This window comes from Acipenser ruthenus, chromosome 1, assembly GCF_902713425.1.
Source record: "Acipenser ruthenus chromosome 1, fAciRut3.2 maternal haplotype, whole genome shotgun sequence".
Lineage (NCBI taxonomy): Eukaryota > Metazoa > Chordata > Actinopteri > Acipenseriformes > Acipenseridae > Acipenser > Acipenser ruthenus.
In genome coordinates, this window is record NC_081189.1 from 104,600,888 (window position 1) to 104,613,077 (window position 12,190).

At 36.2% G+C, this 12,190-nt stretch overlaps 1 protein-coding gene across 4 annotated transcripts in view; it reads right to left on the minus strand.

The window, feature by feature from the left end:
* LOC117420687 (serine/threonine-protein phosphatase 2A 55 kDa regulatory subunit B gamma isoform) overlaps positions 1–12,190 on the minus strand; it is a 117,781-nt gene that overhangs the window by 49,057 nt on the left and 56,534 nt on the right. For 2 of the 4 annotated variants that reach the window (XM_059032998.1, XM_034034220.3), the window contains exon 2: positions 11,362–11,570. The exons of the other annotated variants lie outside the window; for them this stretch is intronic. In XM_059032998.1, coding sequence (XP_058888981.1) covers positions 11,362–11,443 — 82 coding nt within the window. In that variant the 5' untranslated portion in view covers positions 11,444–11,570. The remainder of the gene's footprint in view (positions 1–11,361; positions 11,571–12,190) is intronic. 4 annotated transcript variants of the gene reach the window in all.

The following is a 12,190-nucleotide window of genomic DNA, read 5'->3' on the forward strand; positions in this document are numbered from 1 at the left end:
TGCGCATCCAGTAAAGGTGCTCCGCATGGAGTGCAGGATGCGCCATATAGCCTGGAGATCGCAGGTTCAAATCCAGGCTATGTCATTGCCGACCATGACCGGGGGTTCCTAGCGGGCAGCGCATAATTGTCCGAGCGCCGCATGGGTAGGGAGGGCTTAGGTTGGCAGGGCAATCCACGGTTCACCGCGCATCAGCGACCCCTATGGCTCATAGGGAGCCTGCGGGTCTGCAGTGGAGCCATTCAGATCTGTGTTGTCCTCCGGCACTATAGGTCTGGTGGCTTCGCTGTGGATCCGCAGTGTGAAAAATGACGGATTGGCAGGAACACATTTCGGAGGATATGTGTTTCAGCCTCCGTTTCCCGAGTCGACGGGGGGTTGCAGAGGTCAACCGGGATAAAAAATAATACTTGGGCATTCCAAGTTGGGGAGAAAACCAGGGTAAAAAAACATTGGCAACGACAATTAAAAAAAAAACATCAATAATTTCATTTTAACTCTTTCACCAAAGAAAGAAGACAACTGCTATACAAAACATTCACTTGAAAACAACACAGAAGACCAATACAAAAGGGCTGCTGAGGATCCATTATTTTATTTATCTATTTAAAAAAGCCAGGAAAGAAATACAGAATTTGTTTTTTAAATAATTCATAAGCAAGTAGGTATTTGTCGCCATGTGTTTTATTATAAAAAAATATAATAAATACAACATATTGAAAACAACACAGCAGTTTTGAAGCACAGCATCATGCAATGCTCTCTGAGATACATCCAGCATGGAAATCATTGTAGACACTGCAGTGCAATACCCATGATTGTACTTTACTGCAGTAAAGTAAAAATCCAATACATTGGAAAGTGCATGAACCCATTCTAAATAACTTAAATCCTTTTTTTATGTTGACAATGTGAAAAAAATGAATGTCCATTTCAAGAAGATTAACCAATCACCAGTAATTATTATTATTTTTTTTCATTCTCGGTTTTCCCTTTTTTTAATCTTGCCTCGAAGGCTGGTGTTTATTTCTCCAGCTCTAAAAAACCTGTTTTAACATTTACTCAGTGACTATCCAGTTTATCTCATATGGATTGTGGGCGTTCTTAGCCCTGAGTCAGATAATTATTCAAAACACCCCTGGCCTAACAGATAACCTTTAATACAATTCTGTGCTTTTTCTTGCTTTCTACTCCGTTATTTATTTTTATGTTTGAAGCTCAAAAAGACAGGACTAAATACTATGGACCTAAAGGTCAGTTGGTCTGCTAGTACTGTACTTGAGGATACCGTTCTATTTTGGTTCCTGCTCCTCCCCTCTCCCCTTAAAAAGCTGAAGAACAGAAGCAGACCATGAGAATTTGCTCCAAGCAGCCGAGCGGAGATGTGAACTGACTTGGCTGCCATGCACTAATTTGATGTGACAATGCATTTTCATTTTCATGATTTTAAAAATTAATACCCCAAAACCCTATAAGCTTCCCATGATCCGTCCAAAACTAAATCCCCCAGAGCTTGGTAAAAAATCTGCCTCAATAAAGCTTGAAGATATTCCGCATACCCTATACTAAGCAGTGCACTTGTGATAATTCCATTTTCATTAGTGTTTTTTGGTCTCAATGCCCATTAGCTTGGTTCCCTGGAGCTTCCCTATGAATAATTAGATTAAGGGGTAAAAATCTCTTATCAACCACAGAGGGGGGTGATGTGAGTTTATGAAAGACACATATTTAATCCAGATGCTAACACGGCAAGACCATGTAAAGATAATTTATACAGCAAAATAAATGCCATCATGTTGATAACGTACACAAAATAATAAATACGTAATTAGGCCGGACTGCCACCAAAAAACAAGAAGTGATATCTGCAATGAAAATGGTTTTGAGTTGTTTTGAAAATGTCACAGATGTTGCATTCATCCGTGAACAAATATAATTTGAGATTCAGCTGCTGTCAACTTGTAGATGATTTGACGTGGATCATTTAAGTGAATAATATGTTATTAACTTACACATAAACCCTTCAGATAGCTACTAGCTCTGTATATCCACCCCAGAACCTGAGTCTATATGGGAAAATTAGGAGAATTGGATCTGTATCTGGGGAAGCTTAAAAAAAAAGATCTATGTCATTACTGGTCTTAATTTCAGCTGACTTCAGAGAAAAAGTCATTATTTCTATCAAAAGTAATGATCAGTGGGGGTTATGCATGCCTTTTGTAAGAATCACATTTTAATGTGTGTTTTAGGTGGAAGTGTGAGGGATGGGGTATATAGAAGTATAGCCAGAGAAACGAGATCAGAATTAAATGTTATATAAATGTTTCCCCTCACCAATGAAAAGTCTCAAATCATTCTCTCCAACATTCTATCCAAGTTTGCATAAACAATATTGTCATACAGCTAAAGGCTGTTCTAATTTAAAGTAGGTAAGAAAAAGACTGCAATTTTGTGGCGCTGCACGGTCCAGTGACTCTCAAAAAAAAACCCAATGATGGTTGTAAATCCATGAGGTTGAAGAGTGAAGCCTTCCTTTTAATGATGGTCAACAGAACTAATCAGTTTACTAATCTAGGGTCTTATCTCTTCTACTCTCCCTATGGGAACCTATCGGTATATAATCAGTACTCCCTTCCCTCCTCTTGTAGCACTCTTGTCAACAATGAAAAATGCAGAAAAAGGAGTGCAGGGAGCATTTCCATTACTGAGGATGTCATAGAACAGAGCAGGCAAACACCCAGTCAGTTTATCTGGATATAATCACTCGACCCCAACTAAAAAAAAACAAAAAAAAACATAAAACAATCAGTTGTTAAAGAAAATGCTCAAGCACTTTAATAATGCCAATGCAAAATAATTTAACTCACATTGATATGATAGGAGGGGTCAACAGTTTTGGTGGTGGGGCAGGGGGAATCCACTGGACATGCATGTATGCATGCACAGCTATCTATCTATCTATAATAATTTTAGAAAATTTGCAAACCACCAAATGGTCATATTTTGGTTGCATTAATAAAAACTACAGTACAGTCCCTCTACAGAAAATATAAAAATAATGACACCTGCAAGTACATATAGTGTATATAATACAGTAAAAGCAAAATGCTATAAATGCAAACAATTAACACACATGCCTGAGATTACACTGTATAAGAATAGGTTAAAATGTTGCAGGGATGCCTACTGCGTGCAGAAAAGGAAACATTAAATTGCACCAATAGCCTGTATGGTTGATCACATTGTGAAAATAAAAATCAGCATGTAGAAAACTGTACAAGATTGCTATCCACAAAATTCATCCATAACTTTAAACACTCAATTATAAATCTACAATATCGCCGGTAATACCATGCACTTTATCCATGTATGTACACAACTAAAAAGCGTACACTTTGTAAATATGCCTACAGCATGTAGAGGTAATGGAAAACCAGGATAAAACAATGTCACATACTTGGAACTTGCAGTACAAAGCTGTATTACTTTAACCCCTTAAGGCTCATGTCTGCATCACATCTGATACAACGCTTAGCCAACCCTCAATATTATTATTTTTTTTTTTAATCCAGCCTCGCAAGCCATCCCTTTTCAAATGCAGTACATTATGTGTTGCTAGACAGAAAAAAAAAATAGCGTTTTGTACAAGAAACTGAATCCAGTTACTTGTGCTTGGACATTTAAAGAAAGAACAAAATGTACAGTTCATCCACCAATCAAATTTGTTGAACATATCAGAGCGTTCATCTTTTTATGTCAATATCCCACTTGGTAATAAAGTAATTAGCAATTCCTTGGTGTTTTCAATGTCTTTCTTTTACCCTGCCGTGAGTGGCATTTTTTTTCTTCTTTCTAATGCACAGAGCTGGCCAGAATTTAATGAATACATATACCGGTACTTCACTATTAATTAGCAGGGTGGTTTAAATGCAATATATACTAAACACACTGGGATATTGTGTGGAGGACGGCAGACCGCATGGGTGGTTCTCTCACCAAATCAGGTTAGCGGGAGTGACATTTTAGAAGGGGGTGTTTTAGCGAGGGAATTCTGTAGTACTTTGACACAATCAAACTGCAAAGCATGTCGATTGGTTCTGCAGTTTAGCGTATTGTGTATATTCTATACTAAGCTTTACACATATAATAAAGCAGCATGACAGGCATTGGTGATGCAACCCCATACTTCAGGGTTGACAGGAGGCAAAACGATGCAGACGGATACTGGGGTGTGAGCATGTTCCAATATCTTTCAAGCTCTCAAGATCAGATATATTTTGGAAACTTCTCTGGGTTTCTGTGGAGACCACCCAAAATGACCACCACAGTACAAACAAATGCAAGTGCTGTAAAGTAAGCTGTAATTACACTGTCATAAGACCTTTTTCCATCCAACTTTTAAGTTCGGTAAAACTTATGCGAATAAGAAAATATATACGCGACAAACGCCATGGAAAACGGTTTAAGTCGACTTTTAAGAAGTTTTTACTCACATGACAAGCTCGCTCGCTACAGGTGGTTTTATTTTTTTCGCAGTGACATTTTATTCGACACTTGCATGGAAAGCTGTAACGCACGTATTTCTGGTCCTAGCGCCCTTCTGCACCATTCCAGTGACGTCACATTGTTTAATGAGAAAAGCAAGTTGGCAGACGTGGAGCAAAGAATAATTATTTACATAACATAATTATTTTGTCAATTACTGAACGAATATGACGCTGTCTCTGCACTTTTTAACTTCAAAGTTTCTTCCCATTCATTTCAATAAAAAAAAAAATACCAAAAAAAATAAAATAAAGTATATATGTGTGTGTGAGTTGTTTGAATGTGTATTAGGTTATTAAACTGTACTTTTGAAATCATGAATTTGTTTTCTACAAACAAGTAGTCTGCTCCCTGACTATTTTAGGGAATTCTACTGAATCATATTATACGTTAATTCAAATCATGTGATGAATACTATCCATATATGGACTGTATCGGGGGTTCTCCAAATATAAACCAATCAGAAATATTAGTTTTTTTGGTTTTTTTTATCGTGTCACTGCCAAAAATGGGCTGATTTGCCTGACAATCACACAAGCAAATCTTATTGAATGCTTCGCCTTTTGCTAAAGATATTAATTTAAAATAAATGACTCAGTATAATTTCAGATGTACGCAATAATAACAAAAACTGAGAAATACTGTCGGAATTTGTTAATCTTTTTATTCTTTATTCAGTAATTATTTTCTACCATTTTAAAAGTGGGCATTTGATTGGCTGATTTGGCGCTAGTAGTCTCCTCAAGTCTCCACTGAATGTTTAACTGTCTTTCTTTTCTTAAGAGCGTCCATTTTATATATATATACACACATACACACACACACACACACACACACACACACACAGTATACACACATGTACTTTTTAAATGGCTTTATAATACAACTGTTTTTTTTTTCTTTCTGCTTATGCAGTTTAGTAGTATGCATCCTAGCAGCCTACACTGTGCTACGCAAAATTGAAAGACTTCTAACAAAAGAGCAGAAATAGAAGAAGCAACCTTTAAACTAGTGGGGAAGTATGTGAAAACAATTCTGCAGGTTTTATACCTTTACCTTTGTAAGTACCTTTTACGCATGCAACACTTATTAACATCATTTTTGACACTCACTGCAGGTTCAGTTTTCCCATACGGGATGTACATTTTATTGTTGGTTTTGTGAACTGCATATGTGGAACAGGGCCAAGGTTCATTGATTATTATTTTTTTTTTTAAGAGCTTAACTTGGTAGAATATACTCGCTACACTAGCGAGCGATTAAAAAAAAATGTATGGAAAAATCATCTAGCAAGTATATTTCTTGCAAATAACGTGAACACGTAGCGACACATGCAAATTAGGCTATGACATCACAGGGAATTCCATTTGACTCGCTAGAATTTGCAGTGGATGGAAAACCATTTTTTTGTCCTTATGTCGCTACTATTTTTGTAGCAATTTTACTGAGTAACTTATAAACTCGCTCGATAAATGGATGGAAAGCGCACTGCCACACGGGGCCTAATGAAGCATTTTACATTCTACAGACAAACTTCACAACTTAATTTATCCCTCATGTAAGTCCACCAAAGCACAACTGCAAAGTTAATTGCGCCGATTATAAGATATCATGTAGTACAAAAAAAATAGCTGTCCAATTTTATAGTTTCCTTTTACATAAATGTGTCCGCTCCAGGATCTTGTCTTAAGTAACCACGATACATTGAATGTTGCACACGAATATGAGTTTGCCAGTTGGGGTCCGTAATAAGACTGCACAAACACAATCTTATTGTTGCAAAAATAAAATGTCCATGTCTGGCTCACCCCATAGCAGGTGTAGTTAAATCAGGGGTGAAATTCTCAACAAAAAATTGCAGCCACACCTATGGTATGGTCCCCCCCCCCCCCCCCCCATTTAAAAAAAATTGAGAGAATTTGAATGCCAGTGAATAAATACTTGTAAAATGTATAGATACAGGTATACAATACATGTTTTAATACAAAATAAACCTTCAAAAATAACCTTTAAAATATAACCGATTCACCATAAAACAAGGAAGCTGAAAATACTGAAAGCTTTGTAACCTCTGCATGTATCACTCAGTCATTTACTGTCACTTAAATTAAGCCTTAATTAAGAAATATTACACTACGCAGTAACGCTATACAGAGGGAGTTTTGTTTCAAGAAATCAAAAAAAGGTGTGATATAAAATAAATGGTATAAAATAATCTTTGCTATGAAAAAATGATACAAAAATGTTTAGGTTAAACAATACACAATAGGGGCTGAAATACCCCTCTACTTAAAAGGATATACTTGACTTGGCCATTTTAATCTCCATAGTATTCTCTGACAACATCCCCATACTTTCCAGATTTTTTTTTTTTTTTTACTTATTACTTATCGTATAATAATATATGCTGTGTGCTTCTCTGTTGTGTTTCTGTCTAGATTCATTACCATGAGCTACTCCAAAAATATATAGCTTTTGAAAAGACTTCCCAAAGCTGAACAAGATGAAATGTGATTAAATTATGTCAGTGTTACACATACTGTACACCTTCTTCAATTGATTTTTCATCATGGCGTGGTCATCTTACCAGGCACATTTTCTGGCAGTCTGCTTCAAGAATCTTTTCAGGAGAATTTTTTTAAAACAGATTTGCTTGTCAGCATGGCAGATACTTAAATTAAGACTCTACATTATGCATCAGCATGAAACCATTTAAAAATGTGACATGTTTAGTTTATTAAGAAGAGAAATGTTTAGCTGCTACAGCCTGCATCAACATTCGTTTGAAGAAGTGAAATAAAGATGTACATTAATCTAATGCTTTCAGATACACAAACGAAAATATTTTGTAAAATTTTACATTGAGATCAACAATAATGATTACCTATAGTATTAACAGCTGCTCGTAATTTTTAAAATATTTCACACAAAGAAAAAAAGTTCCAGCGAGACTATAACTGGCATTTTTTCTTTCGTGGAATTGTCAATCAACTTCTGAATCATTAACCAGCTGGATTTATGAAGTTTAATTTAACACAACAAAACTTCACGTGGCTAGCGTGGACACAAGCATGACTAGAATTTCCATCTTCATGGCAGTAACATTCAAAAACTCAGTAACTTAGTTTTTAAATTTATCGTGTACATTAAGACAATAATCATATATATTTTTTTCTCTATAGAGCTGTTCCCAGAATGGGACAGCACCAGAACATATCAATAAGAGAAGGAGGAGCTAGTTTGCATTTGTCACAGGTTGGATCCAGTTCAGGGTAAATTCTGGCCAGTTTGACCCTTGACAAGTGGAGGCAATGTAAAACTTTGAATTGAATGAGCCCATGTCGAGCATTAACCAAAGAGGAATGCACACGGGCAAGAATGGATTCCCAAATGCCATCTGTGAGGTTGAATCGTAAATCCTGCTCCCACACGGTTTTCAGTGTAGACAGTGAAGGGTAATGCAGAGACAGTATAATGTTATACATTTTAGATATAACACCCCTAGAGTCAGGGCTGAATTCTAGTATGGTATCTATAGTGGATTTGGGAAGCATTAGAGGAAACTGAACCACTTTATTCTGTATAAGTTCCGAATTTGCAATTAGCAAAAAGTGTGTTTGTGGTAGGTTAAATTTTAGGAAAAGCTGATTTTGAGAATATTTTAATGATTGTTTAGTTGCTGTGACGAGACTGCTGCCACCTGGAACACTAGCGAACTGTGTAAAAGTGTCAAAGTAGATAGAATGCTTGCTCATTGACTGAAAAACAGATCAAAGAAGTTCTGGTACTGAGTACCGGCAGAATTTCACGCCCGAGTTGAATGGATTTTGGTGTAACAACTGACATCAGGTTTTTAACACATAGCATTTGTTAAGTTGTACGTATATCAAAAATTGTTAGAATCTCATCCAATTCTAATGTGTTACGTCTCATTGGTTAACATGTACATAATTGGGACTTGCTTATCTATGCTTAACAGTTTTTTTTATTTATTTACTTTATCTAAGAAACATTGCTGTGCCAGAGAACCTTACCAGAAAAGAAAGTGTAAAACACCAAAATAAATAGATATGTTTTAATAGTTTCATTTTAGTTTTTTCTACCATAACCACCAATTATGAACAAGCTCAGATTGAGTTCAATCATACTTTCCATTGGGTTTTGATTCCCGTTTTAATTTTAACCCTAAAAGACACTTTACACTTACACTAGGCTTGCTTAACGTATATCAAAAGTATACAAAAACACATGCATGTCTTGGTTAAATGCTTGCATATTAATTGCCTTCTCATTAAATTAGCATGACAGATACTGTAGTTGCAGGGTGATGTTAATACTTTCCTTCAAGGAAAAGAGTGAGAGAGAGAGAGAGAGAGAGAGAGAGAGAGAGAGAGAGAGAGAGAGAGAGAGAGAGAGAGAGAAAACATGTTTGAGCCTCTTAGCATGATCAGTTTGTCAAACCAAAGCACAAGCCATTTCTCAAACTTGAGTTTGTGGCAATAATTAGACTATTGACTTTACTACAGCTTTACTGTACATAAGTATTTAAAAATGTGTATGTAAAGTCACCCTTTGTCCAACAAAAATGCAGTTAGTCATACTCCCCCTGTCTATATGCACTAGAGCAAATACCAGCTTTGAAAAATGAGAAGGATTTACTGTACAATACCACTCTTTAAATGATAATAAAAAAAAATTATAATAATAAAAAAAACAACAACAACATGAACCTGGAACAAAAATAAATAAGCCTTCTATAGCCTGCACATATTTGTTCCTTCCTTCATTACAGTTTGGATAATACTGCACAAGGCTATTATTATTATATACTGTTAAGGAATATTTACTATTATCAAATAAATTATAATATTTGATCAAGTGGAAGAGAAATCCTATATTACTGGTACATACAGTACAGCTAACCATACACTACGGGAGTATTCCTGGAATACTGTTTCTTAATTGTTATTACTATTTTTGATATTAATTCATTGAAAATATGTGTCCACATTGTGCAATGTAAACTGTTCTTTTCTAATAAATGAGCTGCTTTCTCTAAAAAAAAATAGAGGGAATAAAATAAAACCGCTTGGATAACTTCTGTGCTCTTTTCCGTTATTTTAGTTTGTTTGTTTGTTTTTGAGTTGTGTGCTCTTTGAACTTCATAATTTCAATAGCTAGCAATTTCTAGTATTCAGGATTTCTTATTGTAACAAGGCAGCTGGGTAGGCTGGTTGAGATATTATTGTATCAAGTGAGTGGATTATATAATAAATATGTTTGGTTGAGAGTGCTACATTATAGAAAAAAAAACATCAGTAGATAGCTACTTTGTGTGATAGGTGATGATAGGCTATTTGATATGATTTAATCTAACTTGTTTCCTCCAGGCTGTAGTAGGTTACAGACTCCAACATCACTATAAGATGAAAAAAAAAAACAAACACATCAAATCTAATAGCTGTCATCACCCATCGGATGTATTTCTGCAGCTGTTATTGTAGCTACGCTGTGTTGTGAACTGGGTTGCAAGTTAGGTGTGAGGTAGTGAGGTGCACTAATGATCTTTTATTTACTTGAAGTGGCAACTGTGGAATAAAGCATAAAAACCGAGGCTTTAATCAGCCTTGAAACTCGAGTCAACTTTCAGACAGCCTTTACAGCAATTACAGCAGCTGACAGTGACATTTTGCCAAGTTATTCTAATTTTGTTGATTGAATTTCCTGTAATTGGCAAATTGGTTGAAAATCTAAAAAAATAAATGTTGCTTGAAAGATTGCCTGAAAGACTGCCTTTAGTTTGGACATGCTCTTGAGTTCACAATGTACTGTTGGTTGCCTTGGGGAGCAAGCCTGGTTGTTTTCAGACACTCCATTCCGTGTAAAGGAAGGTGCTTGAGGGAGCATGACTAGAGCACTGATGTCAATACTGCTGCTCTTCATTCACAACTGACATTCTCCAAGTCTGCCATTTTATGTATCCGGGTGTTTGATTGTTTTTAAAATTGGAAACCACATTTTTGGCCAGGAGGATAACAGTATGAACCACAAAGCTCCTACAGTACCTACACTCCCCCTGCATCATCCCTCTTGCTGATATTTTTCAGAAAACCAAACAGTATTGATGATTTTATCTGTAAACCCACAGTACAAAAGAAAAAAAAACTTTTACTTTTAACATCATGCTGACACAGCAGCCCTTCTTCACAGTGAAACATAATGAACTGCAAGTAGATATACCGTGCCGGTACTATACAATCAAAAGCTCGCAGCATGCTCATCATAAAGGCTGTCTAACTGCAAAGCCCCTATTAAAAGGATGAGACTGTCAAGTCTAGTCTCGCTATATAGAAAAGCAAACTGTGACTCCTGAAGTCTTACACCTGCTTCTTAACCTTTACAGCTTTCTTGAGGATGTTCTGGGCTTGCAGTATACCATTTCTACATCAAATGGAAGGGCCTTTGCTTCCAAACTCTACACACTACTGGACATGGCTAGAGAACTCCACTATCAATCATAATGTGACAAGTGAGTGCAAGTTTTCTTACAGTGCTAATGGTGTAAACTTGTGTTACTTTAATCAAAATGGTTGTGGATTCCCTGTGGACTACTTTCTTACTATCATTACCAAAATATTGTGATAAATTGCAGGTCAATTTTTTAAAGATATTAAAGCTCATAACAGCAATAAATGTATGCCTGGTCAGTCCTTTAGTAAGGCAGTTACTGATTGGCTGAAGAGTTTCTTTTAGCTATTCAATACCTGTCCAGTATAGGACTGACCCATTCAACATAATTGCCGAATGTAAAATCACCTTCAGTGTAACTTGCAAACTGCTTGGCTTCCAAAGATAGCGCTGTGATGTCGGAACACAGGACCTGGATGGGATTCAACATCCTGGTGTGTGGAGTCCAGGAGAGGGTTGTTAATCCACTTTTAAACACTGCTCTGGCTTGGCTCAGAGCTCAGCTCGGCTTGCAGGCTTTCAGATGTGTTCAGAGCCAAGGCTTAGCGTGAACAGCCCTAGAAGAGGGGGCATGGTCTGAGTTACAGTGCACAGTCTTTCAAAACAAGGTGGTTACAAGTCATGCAGTTTACACCGTTTTTTTTTTTGTATCAAATGCAAGAATCCAAATCAGGGAATGCAGATATATTATCAATTATAAAAACTGATATGAGACTACGGGTTTGGGAGTGAAATGGTGTGTGACTTTTGTTCTATATATCAAAATGTTGTGTCGACATTTGTGCCTGATACAGAAAAAAAAGAGACAGAAATGCCAAAGACATCTTATAAATTCACACAATAGGTGATGGCAAAATTGTTCTTAAATACAACATTTACAACAATTTTTTGTTTTTGCAAAATTTTCTACAGCTTTTTATGGTATATAACTCATGACATGAATGAGAAAGTGATTTGTGATTCCCTCCCTCACATCCAAGGTGATTGCCAGAATTCAGTAATATATTGTACAAATCCATCTCCATGGGGTACACCATTGGATTTCAGATGTTAGTTTACAGTACCACAAAAAGAAGGTCACAGTAAACAAAGGCTAAGTACCTTAAAAACATCAACTAAAATATATATATCTATTATTCCCACATCCAAACTCCTTATGTTACCCATTAAGCAAACG